The sequence below is a fragment of the Coffea arabica genome, chromosome 1c (genome assembly GCF_036785885.1).
Source record: "Coffea arabica cultivar ET-39 chromosome 1c, Coffea Arabica ET-39 HiFi, whole genome shotgun sequence".
Lineage (NCBI taxonomy): Eukaryota > Viridiplantae > Streptophyta > Magnoliopsida > Gentianales > Rubiaceae > Coffea > Coffea arabica.
Window position 1 is genome coordinate 3,680,202 of NC_092310.1, and position 20,556 is coordinate 3,700,757.

The following is a 20,556-nucleotide window of genomic DNA, read 5'->3' on the forward strand; positions in this document are numbered from 1 at the left end:
CGTGGGACCCGCTAGTGCGGTGAGTGCGATAAAATTTTGACGACTAGGTTAAGTTTCATATTGAGGGATATTATTTTACAAGATGCTAGGGGATAATTAGAGATTAGCTAGATATAGGGGTGGCAATTCGAGTCCAAATCAGGTTGGCGGGTCGGGGTCTGACCCGACCTGTCAGAAAATATGTTGATCCGAACCCGACCCGCCAACCCGTGACGGGTCAAGTACACTGACCCGAACCCGAAAATTTCAGGTTGACAGGTTGGCGGGTCGACCCGAAATGATCCGAAACTTAATTTTAATTTATTAATTTATCACTGTAATTTTTAATAAAATTAATTTCTCACAAAACTAATTACATAATCAAGTAATAAAAATTTAAATAAATAATTCCAAACCAAATCTAAAATAAATTAAACGCCGTAAAAGTGTTTTATCCCAAACAAAATATAAAATAAATTAAAACAGTATAAAAGTATAAAATAATATAATATATTATTTGTCCAAATATAATAATTTCAACTTCACACAAATTAAATAAATTCATTTAGGATTAAGTAATTAATGCCTTTGAAAAAAAGAATAACTTAGTTTAGTTAGATAAAATTATTTTTATGTTTATTAAATTATTTTTAATTCGTAAACGGGTCATATCGGGTCACCACGGGTTGACCCGAAATCGACCTGTTTTCTTTTCGGGTTCATCGGGTTCAACCCGATTCTGACCCGAATTCCCGAAATCTCAACCCAAACCCATTAATTTCGTGTTAGGTTCGTGTCGTGTTTTCAGGTCGTGTCGAAAATTGCCACCCCTAACTAGATAGATGAACCATTGGTAGACTAAAGGATGAGATTAAACTTAAGAAAGGCCAAGTGTCATGGTGCCATTGGATGTTGGACTTTTGACCAAGACCTTCTTACTTTACTAAAACCCAAATTTGACCAAAATTCCTCTCATTTTTTCTTCATGCTTGGTCGGCCACCTTGAGAGGAAAAAATCAAGGGAGTTTCTTCAACTTCAACTTCAATTTTTGTCCAAATCTTGAGTTTCAATCGTTGAATTATCAAATTATTCCATCAAAGTTGCTTACTAAGGAGGATTAAAGCTTTTAGTGGAGAGATTTGTGAAGGGAAAACCCTAAGCAATCATCTTTCTTGAGGTATCAAAGTACTTTATTTAGAAATTTCCTCTTTGTTCTTGATGATGTCAAATTAGTAGTTTGTAGTGGCTAAATATGCCATTTTATGGAAGATTTTATGGTTTGAGGTAGAGTTAGCTAAATTTCAGATTTTTTTTTTGTGATTTTTCTGCCCTCATATGATAATTATTGGTTGGCCATGGAATGATAGCTTGATATGGTGTAAAATGAAGCTTTTATGTGTTAGTTGTGGTTGTTTACGGAACATTTCAGTTTGTACGGAAAATTTCAGCTTTAGGATTTCAATTTGGGGGCTTTCTTGTGATTGATCTTGGAGCTATTAATTGGATCAAATTGAAGGGTATTAAGACCCTAATTCGGTGTATTAAATAGCTTGTGAGTTATATGTGCAATTGTGGTTGGTTTGAGATGAAACTTGGTGTTGATTGTAGGAGGGAAAAATAGAGAATTTAAGGGGAGGTGCTGTCCAATTGTTTAAGTTGTTTGTATCCTACAAGTTTGAGTTGAATTTTGGAAGAAATGAAGGGTTTTGAGGTCGTTCTTGTCCCTACCTAGGACCAAATATTACCTTTTTACTCAAAAGTTATATTTTATCTCTTTGCATTTGTAGTCCATTAGAATAGGCATACGACTAGTAGTCGAGCCTCACTTATGCATTCTGTTTACTGGATTTGTGGATGTGGAAACCATAATTATTTTACCTTGGTTATTCTAGGGTTTCTCTATGATTAAAGCCATACGTTGGGTGAAGATTTTTGACGTATCCTTGCTTGAATTGGTGAGTGTGCCACTCACATGATTTGTTGCTTAACTGTTTTACCTGTACCTGCAACATGTGACTGGATTGACAGTAATACCTGCTTAATTTTGGACGAGATGAGGGTGTACTTTATCACACTCGTCTCTCTTGCTTATTTGTCAAGTCACTGTATGTGCTTGTACCTGTTACTTGAACTTGTTGCCCGTTCTCTTGCCTGTGTGACTGCTCACTGTATAAACTGGAAATTAGTATTGTGCTTGACCTGAGTGTATCCAACAACCTTCTTGTTAACCTTGAGCTCAAACTTCATGGAGAGTTAATCGAATTGAGCCAGCGAGGGCTTGGTCGAGGAAATTGACAAACCATAGGGACTGTTCCTGGGAAATTCTGGGTATTGGAGACTCTGAATTCCCAGTATACTCGAGTATTACCATTCTTGTTCTTGTTTGGAGTTCGGGCCCGGCAAGGGGTATGTTTGGTGAACGGGATTTGGCGTTCTAAGAGCGGTCTATGGACATGTTTATTTCATTAAACGTTGACGGAAGGTCAACGAGTTTGGATCAAATACTGCAAATGGAAATTTGGCTCCTGAGAGCCACCTGTATCCTTTCCATTTGAGATGTTTATTTACTTCTTTATTTGTTGTGTCTATTTGAGTGAATGAAAATAAATCTCCATGGTTCATGATTGCTTGTATTTTGGGTACCTCAGTAAGCGTAAGCTCACCCCTTCCCGTTACCTTTGTTTTCCTTACAGGGTTCACCATGTTGGAAGTCATGATTTTGAAGATATCAAAGTACAGTTCAGTTGTTTTCCTAGTCAAAAGTCGAAATACAGAAGTGCAATTTCAGGGTCAAAAGCTAAAACAAGGGATTGACCAGTCGTGGTAGTTTGGCCATTTCGTAGTTCACAGAGCTCCAAATTGGATGATTTTTAATGTATTGGAAAGTTAACTCAAAGCACTACAACTTTCATGTTTTATACAAGAGCTAATTTAGCTTCTAACATCGAGAAAATATCACTAGAAATTGGAACAAAAATAAAGCAAGAATGAAATCTGGCCAGAATTAGCAAACCTGCAAAAAGAGAAAAACGAGGGCTTAAAATGCTAGCATAGGCCGCATTTTTTACCCTCGTTTTAGTAGATTTTGGCTGCAACTTACTCTAAAACTTGTGCATTTTTCACACAAGCTTTTGGACCACTTTTTCTGCCAAGATTCCAGTTGGAAATGATTGATGCATGGAAACTTTGAGAAGCAAACTTGGAGAGTTTCAAGAGTCAAAAATGACAACTAGAAACAACTCATTTGATTCTTAAATCCTCTATATATATAAGCCTTTGAAGGACATTTTCACAACTTTGGAAGGCTAGAGACACTCATAAAAAATGTAGCTTTCACTAGAATTTCCTTAGTTCATTAGTTAGGGTAGTATAGAGTAATTAGTGTAGTTTATCTATCTTGTATTTGTAGCTAGATTTGGATGAAGATTGAAGGAGCAAAGATGGAGAGTTTGAAACTTATTTGACGGGTGACATCTCTCCTATCACTTTCTTTTTTGTATTTGATTTCATGTTTAACTATAATACAAATTTGGATCTTATTTCATGTTTTGCTAAAGTTTATGCCTAGAGTATGGATGAACTTTCTATATCTTGTTAGTGATGTTTATTTGGTTATTTGATGATATTATTTTGAGCAAGTTATTTATCATTTTTACTTTTCTAGTCATGATTAACCGGCCATTAGTTGTGATTATCTAAAGGTGTTAAGTTTGCAATGAGAATTGTAATTTAACACTAATTCAAGAAAGTGATAAACCTAGGGAGTTCACTCACGAGAGTAGAGGAGCACTTTTATGGCTTTAGTGACTTGTTCATATAATTTCATAGAAAAAATAAACTTATAGTTAATTTCATAACCATGAGAGTAGGTATGGTTTAGTTACAAGTATAGTTGATTCACTACGAGGGTATATTTCACATACATTAGGAAATTACACCATAACTAATTAAGATAATAGCATTCACTTAACCGGTAATCTCATTTGCAAGAGTAGTAAGGAATTCCATATCTGTAGGAACTTTCTAGTGTTATTTTCATTAATTATATATATATGGTAGTCTAACTAATAAAGGAGTTCGAAAAACACCGGTAATTATCACTCTTCTCTATAGGATCGACCCTTAATACCCTATACTCGCTTACGATTCATATGCTTGTGATAAGTTGCATGTGAGGTATTTAGGAATTATAAATATAAAACTTGATTGTGGGTAAACTTATTATATATGTATACCTCACGCACGTTGTGACAGCCCCACCTTTCCCTAAGGCGAACCAAAGGGGTTAGCGGACTGCCTGCCCAACTCTTGCCAGGACTAACGGTTCAGTTTAGAGCGATCTAAAACGTTCCGGACCATACAACGCGCGTAAACAAGTCAAAATCCCAAAATAAAAAAAAATGAAATCGGAGTCGGCCACGAATAGTAACCGACACGTCAAAATCCAACCAAACGTCAAGCGAGTATTTACATGTTGAAATTTAGTATATACAATCCAAAGTGGCATACCAAAGTTATTCAAAAGTGGATACAAGTACAGTTTACCAAATCAAAAGAGAAATCGACCCAAAAGTACATTTAGGGTTTCAATCAATGAGTTATACAAAAGATATGTCCAACTAGCTCAATTCGGCAACCAACTATCAATTGCAGTCCAAAAGTATTTATTTTTCTGTAAGGAAAACAAAAGGGAATAGGGTGAGCTAATTGCCCAGTGAGATAATACTACTCAAGCAACCAAGTTCATAGATGCATCAAGCTTTTCAGTCCAATTCATCAAAAGTAAATAAAGACACACATCAATAATGATGATAAAAGGATACGGGCGGCTCTCAAGAGCCCTTTTCCTCGTTTGCATTCTTGATCGGATCTCATTGACTCTCCATCAATGTTTAAAAGTAACCAACCGTAGACTTCACTTTACTTCCATTCCTTCCACCTAACATTCCCCTACCGGGCCCGAACTCCAAACACTTGCACTGTGGTATTACTCGAGTATACCGGAATCGAGAGTCTCTTATACTACAAGATTCCATAACAGTCCCCAAGGTTCATTAATTGGCACGACCAAGCCCTTGCCGGCTCGATTCAATCAACTACCAATGGGGTTGAGCTCAATGGTAGTTAAATCATGGTCGTTGGATACTCGTCCAAACGACACCAACTCAAGTACTTTCATTTCATGTAACATTTCATGTAACATTCCAATAACATGATAAGCAATAAGTGAGAGTGATAAAGTACGCTCTCACTTCAATCATTTAACATTCAACGCATCAATTTCAAGTATCAAAGCCATATAGTAACACACAAGTGAGTAGTACACTCACCAAGCTTGCAAATGGTGTTTCATGCACTTCCGTCAAAAGAACGTCGTGAACCACCGTCACGCCCTAAAACATGCAAAAAAGTACAATGAGACTCGATAACGAGTCATAAACCAATGCCAAATACGACCCCAATAGGGTTCCATAAGCATATACAAGCATTAGAGGAAACCAGAAAAATCCGGAAATGGAATTATCTTTAGCTCTGAAAAAAATAGTTTTTGACCTCATTTTACGGTAATGGCACCAAAGGCACTACGATTATCGGATGAAGGTAAAAGACCCACCGTTTCGAAGCTAAGAGATAGGGCTACAATGTTCCAGAAGGCAACTCTATCCCGTTTCGAGTGTAACAAGGTCAAAAATGCAAGATACTACACCAGAACCGGAAAAACAGATTCACAAAACACATTCTGGTGTAAACATCATAAAACAAGCTACCTAAGTCCAAATCCAGTAATTCCAAAGCCATCCGAAAGCTTAGAAACAGGGCTACATTTCATCAGAAGACCTCAACAACCAATTCTGAAGCATTCCTAACCAAAATAACCAATTACAGACGCAATTCTCAAATTCAGGTAAAACCAGAACAGCAAGGGTAATTTTGACTTTTCTCAAGCTACACTATTCCGATTGACCTGAAATTTTAGAGGCCTCTCTAAAATATCATTCCCTACAACTTTTATGTTTTAACCCAAGGCCAATTCGGCCCCTAACTATGAGCTACTGTGCCGAGCAGAATGTAGATCAAAGAAACCCTACTTTCCAATTTTCTTTCTAAAACAGAAATTGCTTGCAATTATCCACTTTTTCCACCTCCTAGATCCCTTACATATCATTTCCAATCATCATACATAGCCACACAATCATATTCATATTAAAACAGAAAAATCACCAATAATTATAAACTTCACCAATTCAACCAAAATCAAAATATAATCCATAAAGTTGCATCTTATACCACCACTAATCATAAATTAAGCATCATTAGAGGGAGGAGAGTGGTTCTTCACAACTCACCTTAGAAACAAGAGAGAGAGAGCAACTAGTCCTAGCTTTCCAAATAACTCCACAAAACACCTCACTATCACTCCCTTAATGTTTTCTATGGAGCAAAAACAAGATTCAATGGTTGATTTAGTAGATTGGAGCAAATCTTGGAGAGTTTTCTTTCTTTTGCTTAGAGAGAGAGAGAGAGAAAGAGAGAGAGAGAGCCGGCCACAATAGGTAATATTTTTGATGATTTTTGGTTTATTTAAGTCAAATGGTAAAACAAGAAATAATGGTCAAAAGTTTCTACCAACCCTATGGTGACACTTGTCACCTAATTAATGCATCTCTATCTTTTTGTTTTCCCTCAAACCAATCTAATTAGCAACCTCTACTTATCTCTTAACACCCGATAATTTAAACCCAGTATCCAAAACTTAACTTAGTTGGCCGAATTTTTCCGAACTTTTCGCACTAGCGGGTCCCACGTCCAGTATACGCTCTTAATTTCTCAAAACTATTCGATACTAGAAAAATCACCTAAAAACTCTATTTACTCACAAAAATTATCTAGAAATTTTTCCTAATCACGAAAATGCAGAAAACAAGCCATGAAAGATACTAAAACCTAGAAAATGAAAAAAAAATTATGGGTTCTCACACACGTCATGAATCATGCAAGTTACCATTATGTTAAAGAGATTAATTGCTGACAGATGCCGAACCTGTGCAATAATAATAAATAAATCCTAACTACCACCTGAAACAGTCAGTAATCAATTCGAGTACTGGAGCAGGGACTCTAGGTGTGCAATGGGTTACTTGATTCACCCTGTTCCCGAAGAGTTTGCTTAATCCGATATACCTGAATTAATTATCTAACTGAATTCCCTAACTAGTAGACAGTGGTAAGCAGGGTCGTCTCCTCAGGGACTGGAGAGATATTTGTTTCTCTTCAAATCAAGATTAATGGGGGGTTTTGGTATCAAATGCCAACTGAACAAATTAAATGCAGAAAATAATTAATTTAAAGAAATAACTGAGAGGAACTCTAGCCAAGGGTATACTTCAGAAATGGTTCATGCACTGATCATTGATGCAGAAATAATTCCAACATTTATTAATAAATTGGTTATAGTTGTCTCGCACGCGCTAAACAACCAACCCTTCCTTAATTTATCGAAAGCTAAGGTACGACCGTTAGCTATTTCTCTAACCCAAAAACAACCCTAGGTACGACCGTAGGATTTAATTTCTAGATTGCATTATTTATTAGAAAGGCCCAATCCTAACTAACAAACACGCTACGAGGGTTTATTTAATCTAGATCGCATGTTCCCCTGACATAAACCCAATTACGCCAGTTGCTACAAAGACAGAGATAACGAACGATTACGGATTTAATTACCTCTAGTTAGCAAAATAACCTATATGAATAATTAATTACTGCGCACTAACCAATCATACACAAGGCTATAGCGATAAAAAGCAAGGAACATGTAAATATCAATAAATGAAGAAAACAATTAACAATGGTTTAGATCTCACAGTATTAGTTGAACCAATTCATCAGTTACTCCCTTGACTAGAGTTAGGAGGTTTAGTTCCCCATAATTAGAGTACAGGCCATGCGGCAGAGCTGGGGGAAGCCGTCAATTCTTCAATCAAAGCAAACGGAAGACTTGACCCTTCGTTCACTTCGGTCAGCCGAAGAAAGAAAAAAACAACAATGGATTACGATTGCTTTCAATTGATTTCCAAGGCTTCAATTTCCTTCGGTCAAAGCCAGAATCAAAAGCAGTTTCAAAGGTCCACAATTGCGGCTCCTTTTAGCTTTCTTTCTTTTCTCACACAAGAATCATACAAGAGATAGGAAGATTGTTTGATTCCTCAATTTGGTCCAAACAAAAGAAAAACTCACAGGCTTCCCAAAGTCAACAAAAGTGGCTATTGCCTTTCTCCCTACAAAGCTGCGGCTGTCTAGTCTCCTTCCAGAGCCAAGGAAAAACCAAAACAAAGAGAAAAAAAAAGAACTCTCCTCTAACCTAAGCCGCGCGAGAGATAAATAGTATCCCCAATAGCCGGAAATTGTTACTTGTCCAAAATTGCAGCCAGACTCCCTAGAAATATATTAAAATAAAATCTATTACAATTAGGTTTCTTCAGCTTCTCAAGCGGGCCCCACGTCCGATGAATCTTCTTAAAGTTGAATTTAAGCACTTTTCAGCAACCATTCCTGCAATTAGCACCAAAATAAAATATCAGTAGAATCCACCCAATTAACGAAAATATTCAGTCAATTAATTGTGCAATAATGCCCAAAATACCCACTAAAATGCAACCTATCAATCTCCCCCACACCTGAACTATGCTTGCCCTCAAGCATAATTAACTCAGAAGTACAATCAAGATGCTAAGCAAATCACAGCAGTTCATACCAAGAATGGCATTCCAAGATCCCCAATAACCTTATCGAAATCAGAATATACCAAATCAACACTACTCGCAGTTTAAAGTGCACTCATTCACTCCAAAATGTATATGAAATATATATAAGATGGCTCTCAAAACAACACAATAGAATGACACTACCATAAGCTTGCTCATATATCATATCGCCACCACTTACTGATGAATTTAGATGCAGCAATCAAGGGACTTTGCAGGGTTGTAATGGGGCTAGGGTGAGAAGGTAGGATAAAAGGAGTCAAAATGGTGCAAAAGTATAAAGAAAGTGCCCGGAAATTCATTACATAGATTCTTGCACATTTTAAATTTAAAGGCATCTCCACCATAACACAAGTGAAGTGAATTAGAGCTTGCCACAACCTTCGACCTTTCTTTCTCCTCCCTTTTTTTTTCTTTTGCTTTTACCTTCTTTTCTTCTTTTTTTTTTATCTTTCTTTCCCCTTTTTTCTTTTGCTTTTTTCAATACTCCCAACCAGCACCCTAAAAGTCAGCTTTACCTGCTGGTTCCCTGCACTTTGTCTTCTTTTCACATCCCCTTTTTTTCCCCCTTTTTTTTTTGATACATAAATGGGTGTAATGCCCTTCGAATAATACTCCAAAAGTCTGTATAATGAAATCAAAGCACTTCTTCACACGAGGTTCAAAAGAAAGTCTAAAGAGGTTTCACGGCTAAAAGCTGGGGTCTCAAGCAAAGAATAGGGGTTAAGGCTCAACTTGGCTCCTTAACGGTAGTAAATAATCCAAGGGCTGGTTTTGAGAAGGTCCAAAAGTGGCTCATTCCTAGGTGCCCTATCATTTCAATGTATTAAATTCATTTAAATGTGGTCTTGACATGCATAACCGAGCAAGTTCTAGAATGACAATACCATATGCAATAACCACTCAAACAAACGAAAAATTAGGCTCAAAAATCGCACGAGTGGTCAAATTTATGTCAAGTTTAGCATATTCATCAATCAATTCGTCATCGAGGAAAATAGAACACCCCATGGCATGAATTTGCTACGTACACTCATATCTCAATTGCATTCATCACAGTTTAAAGAAAGGAACTACTAAGGCAAGGGAAAAATTTAATCAAACAACTAAAAACACAACCAAAGCATAGTTAACCCTCCCCCACACCTAAATCTTACATTGCCCTCAATGTAAGCAAAGTAAGACCAAATCAGAGGTATTGGGGCAACGACACTTCCCTTAAAACGGAGGAGGGCAGAAATGAATCACGGCTGCGGAGGAAAAGGCGGGCGGAAGCCCACGTGATGGAGATACTGCGCTATATTCTGGGCCATCCCGCCCATTTGTCGCTCCATCCGATCCATACGAGTGTCCATGTGCTGCATCTGGAACCGGAGGGCTGCAAGCTGGCTATCGACGGAGGAAGATGGTGGGGGTGCCGAAGAGGATGGTCCGGGTACATCCGTGGACGGGCCACCAGCCTCCGTGGCATTGGATTTGGATGCTCTGCGCTTCGGAGGAACGGAGATTGGCCCCGGAGGGGCAAACTGGAAAGCACCATTTACCTGTCGCACAAGACCCATTTTTTCTAAACAAACCAAATCAAGGGGCTCCATAATACAAGCACGATGTAAGTTATGATTATTCAAGTTCAAAACCCCAAGATTTACAGCTAACTGAGTGATAAAGGAGCCTAAGATTAATGGCTTATTTTTCTTATTTAGCACAGTTCGGAGGTGGAGGGCAAACCAGCTACCCAAATTGATCCTAGTCCGAGTGATCATGCACCAAACGAAAAAGAATTCGGGCTTAGTCAGAGTACCCGAGCTATCCTTCCTACCTGAGAAACTATAGGCCATGAATCTATGTAAATAGCGGTAGGCGGCACTCTTAAGATAAGAAGCCTTAGACTGACTGGGGTCATAGCATTGCTGGTCAACTGACAAATCACTCCAATAATCGAGGTAATGAGAGAAAAATGGCTCTATATATTCGCACGCACTGTGCATATATTCCTCACTCTGGGAGTAAGGAATATCAATAAACCCAAGAGCCAAATTAAACTCAGTGATAGATTGGTTGAACTCTCTACCCATTAATCGAAACCTCACTACCCCAGGAGTGGTAACGGAGAATTCATCAGGAATATTAAATTCAAAAGTAGCATAGAATTCCCATGTGGGTTCAGTAAAAGCAGGTAGATTGATAGAAGCATAGCGGGCCCAACCTACATTAGTCAAGTGCTGCGTGACCTCATCCCTCAGGTTTATCAAATCAAGTGTAGGGCCATGGATGTATTTACAAGGAATTATCTTCCTTGTGCAAGCCGAGGCATACCGCTCCTTGTCGGCAGTCCGGGTGAAGGTCAAATGACCGCCAAAATGGGCCGGAGAGGAGATATGAACCTCCCTATTCCGTCCAAGGCGGGTACGGGGCCTTCCAGGCCCAGTCGATGGGGCAGGTCCCTCTAAGGGGACCGTAGGCTGAGAGGTAGAAGTGGAAGGCTTGTTCTTGCCTTTGATTTTTGGTTTTGTCATTTGAGATCAAAGGGCAGTGCAAAAGTCAAGGTGAAGTTGGGTAAAATGGAGCGGTACTAGTCAACAAAGCAAGGGGTCCCCAAACACAGCTCCAAACACCAACATTTGCACAAATAGAAACTAAACAACCCAAAAATCAATTAAGTTGCTAAATAATAAGATCTTCACCCAAAAACCAATTAAACATGGAAACCACGAAGATTTCCCCAAATGCTACCAAATAACCCCAAAAATTACTTAATTATTTAAACTCAGCAAAATTCCCTCTAAAACTAATTAACCAAGTACCAGAGTAAAAACTTTCTCCAAATATCTCTGATTGAGCACAAAGTTGAACAACAAATCAACATTCAGCTACAAACATATCACAGCACCCAAACGGCAAGAAATTAACAATCTGGCCTCATCTAACAAATTAAAAGAAATCTGGCCTCAGCTAAGAAATTGAAATCTGGCCTCAGCTAACAAGTGACAGAAAATAAAGAAAGAAATCACCGGAGTTGATTTTCGACTGGCAGTGGTGAAGTAGAGAGTAGGGGCGGCAGAGAGGTCACGGCTAGGACAGAGGTGACGGCTGGTCGCGTCTGGGTCGCGCACTGCCAGAGGTGACGGCCGGAGCCAGGCGGGCTCTGTACGCATGGAGGAGGTGCACTGTCTGGGCTTGGCTGCTGGGCGCGCAGGTGGCGAGGCGCTGTGGGCGCGAGGCTGAGAGGTCGCGCGAGGCTTCTGGAGCTCGCGCGCCTGGTGGCGTGCGGCACTGCAAGTGGCGGCGCGCAGCTGGGCAGCAGGCGTGGTGGGCGGCGACGGGGAGCGAGGAGCGGCGGCGTGCTGTGCGGGGGAGGACCAAGCAAAAGAAGGAAAAGAAGAAAAGAAAGAAGAGGAAGAAGAAAGAAGAAAGAAAGAAAAAGGGAAGGAAAGAAGGAGTAGGGCTACGGGTCTTCTGAAAATTTTTTTTTTTAATTATTAGCGAGACCACCTAGCGTGGGCACGCTCAACTGCCATAGAGTCCGCAGATTCTGAACGAAAAGTTCTTCCCATCAGGCGTGACCACCTGGCGTGGGCACGTCTAACTGCTATGGAGTCTGCAGATTCTGAACAAAAGTTTCTTTCCCTCCGGCGTGACCATTTGGCGTGGGCACGCCTAACTGCCATAGAGCCCGCAGAACCTGATCAAAAATTTCCTCCGTCAGGCGTGACCATCTGGCGTGGGCACGCCTAACTACTATGGAGTTCGCAGAACCTGAGCGAAAATTCCTTTTCTTCAGGCGTGACCACCTGGCGTGGGCACGCCTAAACGCTAATTCCCTGCCACCAAATATCAAACCATTAATTGACACTAACACTTAACTAAAACTTCAAAAATGCATGAAAACTAAAACAAATAGTCTTGGGTTGCCTCCCAAGTAGCGCCTTTCTTTACTGTCTTTGGTTAGACATGGCCAAAACCCTCAAGCATGATAAAGTGGATCTTGGAGGTGTTCAACTTCTATTTCTTCAACATAGAAACCCTCATAATAAGGTTTGAGACGATGGCCATTCACCACGAACTTTTTCTCCGTTTTTAAACTTTGGATCTCCACTGCACCATAATGGAACACATTAGAAACAACAAATGGACCAATCCAACGAGAACGCAACTTACCGGGAAAAAGTTTAAGCCTTGAGTGATACAAGAGGACTTTTTGCCCCACTACAAAAGTTTTCCTAAAAACCTGCTGATCATGAAAGATTTTACTCTTTTCCTTATAGATCGTGGCATTCTCATACGCTTCATTTCTTATCTCCTCTAACTCCTGTAGCTGCAATTTCCTTTGGACCCCTGCTTCATCTAATCTCATGTTACACTACTTCACTGCCCAAAACGCCTTGTGTTCGAATTCCACGGAGAGATGGCAAGCCTTACCGAAGACAAGTCTATACGGAGACATCCCAATCGGCGTCTTATACGCAGTTCTATAAGCCCATAGTGCGTCTTCTAGCTTTAAATTCCAATCCTTCCTGTCCAAACGCACCATCTTCTCCAAGATCGACTTGATTTCCCGGTTTGACACTTCGGCCTGACCGTTTGCCTGCGGGTGATACGGTGTGGATACCTTATGCAGCACACCGTATTTTCGAAACAAGGCCGTGATAGTCTTGTTGCAGAAATGTGTCCCTCTATCACTAACCACAGCTCTTGGCATTCCAAAACGGACAAAGATATTAGACTTTAAGAAATCTGCAACCACTCTAGAATCATTAGTACGGGTGGCTTTTGCTTCCACCCATTTAGAGACATAATCCACAGCAAGTAAAATGTATATGAAACCAAAAGATGAGGGAAAAGGACCCATAAAATCTATTCTCCAAACATCAAAAATTTCAACAAAGAACATGGGGGTTTGAAGCATTTGGTCCCTACGAAAAATATTCTCCACCCTTTGACACCTATCACAGGATTTACAGAATAAATAAGTATCTTTAAACAGGGTAGGCCAGTAAAAGCCACTCTCTAACACTTTGCGAGCTGTTCGCTTGGGCCCAAAATGCCCTCCACATGCAAACGAATGACAGAAATTTAAAATGGAGTGAAATTCACCTGCACTTACACACCTCCTGAGCACTTGATCCGAACATTGTCTCCAAAGGTACGGATCGTCCCAAATGTAATATTTGGCATCACTTTTCAACTTGTCTCTCTTAGCCTTCGGCCACCCTGCGGGCAATTGATTAGTCACTAAGAAATTTACTAAATCGGCATATCAGGGTACAGACGCGTTCACAACAAGTAGTTGTTCCTCTGAAAATGCCTCCCTCAATGGTGGCTCCTCCTTATGAGCAAGTAAGCGGCTCAAGTGGTCAGCAACTAAATTTTCTGCCCCACTTTTATCCTTAATCTCCAAGTTGAACTCCTGAAGGAGCAGGATCCATCTGATGAGCCTTGGTTTAGTATCCTTCTTCGTCATCAAGTATCTCAATGCTGCATGATCAGAGAAAACTGTTATTTTTGCACCTAACAAATAAGGTCTAAATTTTTCTAATGCAAAAACCACAGCTAGCAATTCTTTTTCTGTTGTAGAGTAGTTGAGTTGAGCTCCATTTAACGCCTTCGATGCATAATAGATTGCATGTGCAGCTCTGCCAATCCGTTGCCCCAGCACCGCTCCCACTGCATAATCACTCGCGTCACACATTATCTCAAATGGGAGGCTCCAGTCTGGAGGTTGGATAACAGGTGGTGATGTCAATGACTCTCTCAAGCTGTCAAATGCCACCTTGCACTCTTTGGTGAAATCAAATGCCACATCTTTTTGCAACAATTTAAACAGGGGCGCTCCAATTTTGGAGAAATCTTTGATGAATCACCTGTAGAACCCTGCATGACCAAAAAAGGAGCGCACCTCCCGCACACTTGCGGGGTAAGGTAAAGCAGAAATAATATCGATTTTTGCCTTGTCTACTTCTATACCTCTGGCCGACACTACATGCCCTAAAACAATGCCCTGGTCCACCATGAAATGACACTTTTCCCAATTTAAAACTAAATTTACCTCAATGCACCTCTTCAAAATTAAAGCTAAATTATCCAGGCATTCATCAAAACTATCTCCATAAACACTAAAATCATCCATAAACATCTCAATAATCTTTTCTACATATTCAGAGAATATACTTACCATACACCTCTGAAAAGTTGCTGGGGCATTGCAGAGGCCGAAAGGCATCCGCCGATATGCAAATGTACCGAAGGGGCAGGTGAAGGTAGTTTTCTCCTGATCCTCTGGTGCTATTGCGATCTGAAAATAACCAGAGAAACCATCAAGAAAACAGTAATAGACACGGCCAGCTAACCTTTCTATCATCTGATCAATAAAAGGTAGAGGGAAGTGGTCCTTCTTTGTCACAGCATTCAGACGCCGATAGTCAATGCATTGGCGCCATCCTGTGGGTTTTCTCACCGGGACCATCTCACCCTCTCGGTTCTCTTCAACTGTTACTCCCGTCTTTTTCGGGACTACTTGCACTGGGCTCACCCAGGGACTATCTGAGATGGCGAAAATGATCCCCACTTCTAGGAGTTTAAGCATCTCCTTCTTGACCACTTCCATCATCAGTGGGTTCAATCTCCGTTGCGCCTGCCTCACTGGTTTTGCATCCTCCTCAAGCCGGATCCGATGCATGCATAAAGAGGGGCTAATTCCCTTGATATCTGCTACGCTCCACCCAATTGCCTCCTTATGATCCCGAAGAAGACGAATTAGTCTGTCTTCTTGCCCTGGTGACAGGTGTGCAGATATGATGACTGGCAGTGTCTCATTGTCCCCGAGAAAAGCATACTTCAAATGCTTTGGGAGAGGCTTGAGCTCCAACTCAGGCGCCTGCACAATAGAAGGCAACAATTTTGCCTGAGTTTCTGGTACAAAAACAGAAGTAAACTCATACATTGGAGAAATTGGTGGGAGCGAATGAAGTGCTCCAACAGCCCGGTATAACTCATCACTCAATTCTACATCAAGAGTTGCTCCCAACTCAAGATGTTTGGCTAATGCCACTGCCAGTGCATCAACCCCATCCAATTCAAATATTTCCTGTACAAGGGGCTCAACAACACTTAAAGCATAAACAGAGTTAGTCTCATCCGGGTACTTCATCGCCTCAAAAATATTAAAATTTACAATTTTCCCATCAAACTCCATCGACAAGGTACCCTCATTTACATCTATTTTCGTCCTAGCAGTGCTTAAAAATGGCCTACCTAACAGAATAGGAGACGGATTTAGTGCCCTTTCATCCCCCATGTCTAGGACATAGAAATCTGCAGGAAAAACTAACTCATTGACCTGTACCAAAACATTTTCAACTAACCCTTCTGGGTAAGCACTGGTACGGTCTGCAAGTTGGATTATAATGCCGGTGCCTTTTAACGGGTCAAGATTTAAAGAAGCATAAATTGTCTTAGGCATAACATTAATTGACGCCCCCAAATCCAACATTGCTTTCCTAATTGGAGTACCTCCTATCTTGCAGGGAATGGTGAACATACCTGGGTCTCCACATTTTGGTGGGAGTTTTCTCTGGAGTATAGCTGACACGTTTTCTCCCACCGCCACTCGTTCATCTCCCCTTAGCTTCCTCTTGTGGGTGCACAAGTCTTTCAAAAATTTAGCATACTTCGGTATCTGCTTGATTGCATCCAACAGGGGAATGTTGATCTCCACTTTCCGAAACACATCCAAGAGCTCTTTTTCCTTCTCTACCTTCTTTGTCTTTTCCAACCTGCAAGGAAAATGGGGTAAGTTAGAACTAATAGTGAGTGGAGAGGTGGAGGTTACCTTAGGATCCTCACGAACACGTCCTTCCTCCTCAATTTCCTTTTCTATCTCTTCCTCGCTTTTGCTTTTTGAATTTTTCACTTTAGGCCCTTCCAACTCCTTGTCACTCCTCAGCGTCATGACACTTACATTTCTGGGATTTACCTCGGGTTGCGATGGCAGTTTCCCATAAACGTGAGATTCCAAGCGGTTGATGGCAGTTGCCAGTTGACTTATTCGAACATCTTGGTCCTTCTTGTCAGCTTTGGTGTCCTGCTGGAGCTGCGCGGTATTCGCGGCCAAGGATCTGATCTCCTGTTGAAGCTGTGTAGTAGTCGTGGCCAGGTTGGTAGTAGTCGTGGCCAGGTTCTTGACTAGGTCCTCCAAGGAGATTCCTGAATTTGAGGATGATGGTTGAGATTTTGGTTGCCACGGCTGGTGGAATCCTGGTGGACGATTCGAGAATGAATTTGGTTGCCTGTTCCCATAACTGAGATTGGGATGGTCTCTCCAACCGGGGTTGTATGTGTTGGAATACGGGTCATACTGCATGCGGGGCGCGGGCACGCCTCCGGCCATATTTACCTGTTCCGCCCCGTCCTCTTGCAGAATGGGGCACGAATCCGTGCAGTGGTCCATGCTAGTACAGATTCCACACACCTTTGCTCGCGGTGTGTCTCTCATGGCCAATTGTCTGACTGCAGACGTCAACTCTGACAGTTGCTGCTGGATGGATGACGTCTCTGCCTTATTTACTCTATGGGTAGGATTGCTCTCACGGAAGCCGAACTGCTGAAAATTTTCTGCCATGGCTTCAATAAGGTCCCATGCTTCCCTCGGTGTCTTGTTCGCCAGGGCTCCTCCACTCGCAGCGTCAATAATACTCCTGTCAGTTGACTGGAGTCCCTCATAGAAATACTGGATCAACAGTTGTTCACTAATCTGATGCTGTGGGTATCTAGCGCACAACTTGTTGAACCTTTCTCAAAAATCGTACAATGACTCCCCGAAGTACTGCTTGATGCTGCAAATCTCCTTCCTCAAACTTGCAGCCCGAGATGCGGGGAAAAATTTCTTCAGGAATTTCTTTTTCAATTGTGCCCACGTGGTGATACTACCTGCAGGCAGGTAGTATAGCCAATCCTTCGCTGCATCCTTGAGAGAGAAAGGGAAGGCTCTCAGTCTTATTTGCTCCTCAGTGATCCCAGGAGGTTTCATGCTAGAGCAAACTACTTCGAATTCCTTGACATGTTTGTGGGGTTCTTCACCAGAAAGACCATGGAACGAAGGCAGGAGCTGAATCAACCCCGATTTCAGCTCGAAAGAGGTATTTTCAGCCAGAGTTGGGAACGTGATGCACAAGGGCTGATGAGTCAGGTTTGGGGTAACCAGCTCCCTTAATGTCTGGGTGTTGGCCATGCTAAATTCGTTTTCTACTGGCTCGTTTGCAGAAAATAAATGCCCTTCTTTTCGTCTCTTGGTCTCTTGCCTTCGCCTACGCGCTACCTTCTCAACCTCAGGATCGTATACCAAGTCACCTGTGCGAGAAGAATGGGGCATAAACTAGCAAAAATACCAAGAAAAAGAAAAATATAATAAAACAAAATAAAAACTGAATTCAAAAAAAAGCAAATAATTCAAACGCCAGTCCCCGGCAACGGCGCCAAAAATTGACAGGTGCCGAACCTGTGCAATAATAATAAATAAATCCTAACTACCACCTGAAACAGTCAGTAATCAATTCGAGTACTGGAGCAGCGACTCTAGGTGTGCAATGGGTTACTTGATTCACCCTGTTCCCGAAGAGTTTGCTTAATCCGATATACCTGAATTAATTATCTAACTGAATTCCCTAACTAGTAGACAGTGGTAAGTAGGGTCGTCTCCTCAGGGACTGGAGAGATATTTGTTTCTCTTCAAATCAAGATTAATGGGGGGTTTTGGTATCAAATGCCAACTGAACAAATTAAATGCAGAAAATAATTAATTTAAAAAAATAACTGAGAGGAACTCTAGCCAAGGGTATACTTCAGAAATGGTTCATGCACTGATCATTGATGCAGAAATAATTCCAATATTTATTAATAAATTGGTTATAGTTGTCTCGCACGCGCTAAACAACCAACCCTTCCTTAATTTATTGAAAGCTAAGGTACGACCGTTAGCTATTTCTCTAACCCAAAAATAACCCTAGATACGACCGTAGGATTTAATTTCTAGATTGCATTATTTATTAGAAAGGCCCAATCCTAGCTAACAAACACGCTACGAGGGTTTATTTAAGCTAGATCGCATGTTCCCCTGACATAAACCCAATTACGCCAGTTGCTACAAAGACAGAGATAACGAACGATTACGGATTTAATTACCTCTAGTTAGCAAAATAACCTATATGAATAATTAATTACTACGCACTAACCAATCATACACAAGGCTATAGCGATAAAAAGCAAGGAACATGTAAATATCAATAAATGAAGAAAACAATTAACAATGGTTTAGATCTCACAGTATTAGTTGAACCAATTCATCAGTTACTCCCTTGACTAGAGTTAGGAGGTTTAGTTCCCCATAATTAGAGTACAGGCCATGCGGCAGAGCTGGGGGAAGCCGTCAATTCTTCAATCAAAGCAAACGGAAGACTTGACCCTTCGTTCACTTCGGTCAGCCGAAGAAAGAAAAAAACAACAATGGATTACGATTGCTTTCAATTGATTTCCAAGGCTTCAATTTCCTTCGGTCAAAGCCAGAATCAAAAGCAGTTTCAAAGGTCCACAATTGCGGCTCCTTTTAGCTTTCTTTCTTTTCTCACACAAGAATCATACAAGAGATAGGAAGATTGTTTGATTCCTCAATTTGGTCCAAACAAAAGAAAAACTCACAGGCTTCCCAAAGTCAACAAAAGTGGCTATTGCCTTTCTCCCTACAAAGCTGCGGCTGTCTAGTCTCCTTCCAGAGCCAAGGAAAAACCAAAACAAAGAGAAAAAAAAAGAACTCTCCTCTAACCTAAGCCGCGCGAGAGATAAATAGTATCCCCAATAGCCGGAAATTGTTACTTGTCCAAAATTGCAGCCAGACTCCCTAGAAATATATTAAAATAAAATCTATTACAATTAGGTTTCTTCAGCTTCTCAAGCGGGCCCCACGTCCGATGAATCTTCTTAAAGTTGAATTTAAGCACTTTTCAGCAACCATTCCTGCAATTAGTACCAAAACAAAATATCAGTAGAATCCACCCAATTAACGAAAATATTCAGTCAATTAATTGTGCAATAATGCCCAAAATACCCACTAAAATGCAACCTATCAATTGCTTTTCAAGAGAAATTTAAAATTTCAACAATTGGCTCAATATGACTCCAGTTGAGAGATCATATAAAGAACATTCTATTATAAAACCCACTAGTCAAATTATTAAGGAAATAGTGGAATCAGGAAATTCTCAATTCAAGTGAACTTGCTAATATCTATGTTTATAAATTCAAGAGTTTATGTGTGTTTTTAGGTTTAATTGTTATAAAGCCAAAATTTCAACAATTGTCTCAACATGACTCTAGTTGAGAGATCATATAAGGAACATTCTATTATAAACCCACTAGTCAAATTATTAAGGAAATAATGGGAGTCAGGAAATTCTCAATTCAATTGAACTTGCTAATATCTATGTTTATAAATTCAAGAGTTTATGTGTGTTTTTAGGTTTAATTGTTATAAAGCTATTTTCACAACTACATTTAAGTTTGGTGCTACAATAGAAGATATTGTTCAACACTGCCGATAATGCATGGTCTATTAGGATCATTAAGATCTATTGGTAATGTTAAATGATATAATGATATACTTGTTGGTGACTTAATCAACTTAAAGTGTACAAATATAGTAAATCTCTTATAATGTTAATAAGAGTGTTTGCTGATATTGGTTGTGGCAATTATAGTTCATTATATTTGGAGCTATGTTAAAGTAGATGTGATTTATATATCTCTATAATAAATGCCTACCTT

The 20,556-nt window shown here is 40.3% G+C and overlaps 1 protein-coding gene across 1 annotated transcript; it reads right to left on the reverse strand.

The window, feature by feature from the left end:
- Nucleotides 1-12,709: 12,709 nt before the first annotated feature.
- LOC140038386 (uncharacterized) lies at nt 12,710-13,099 on the reverse strand. The gene is made up of 2 exons (XM_072083727.1): nt 12,904-13,099; nt 12,710-12,840 (listed from the first exon to the last, which is right to left on the reverse strand). The coding sequence occupies exons 1-2, from the start codon at nt 13,097-13,099 to the stop codon at nt 12,710-12,712; spliced, it is 327 nt and encodes a 108-aa protein (XP_071939828.1).
- Between the last annotated feature and the right edge of the window lie 7,457 nt (nt 13,100-20,556).

Coding starts and splice junctions, on each gene's coding strand:
- LOC140038386 (XM_072083727.1), bottom strand. CDS start 13,099: ATGAGATTAGATGAAGCAGGGGTCCAAAGGAAATTGCAGCTACAGGAG. Junction 12,841..12,903: donor AAGGCTTAAACTTTTTCCCG/GTAAGTTGCGTT, acceptor ATTATGGTGCAG/TGGAGATCCAAAGTTTAAAA.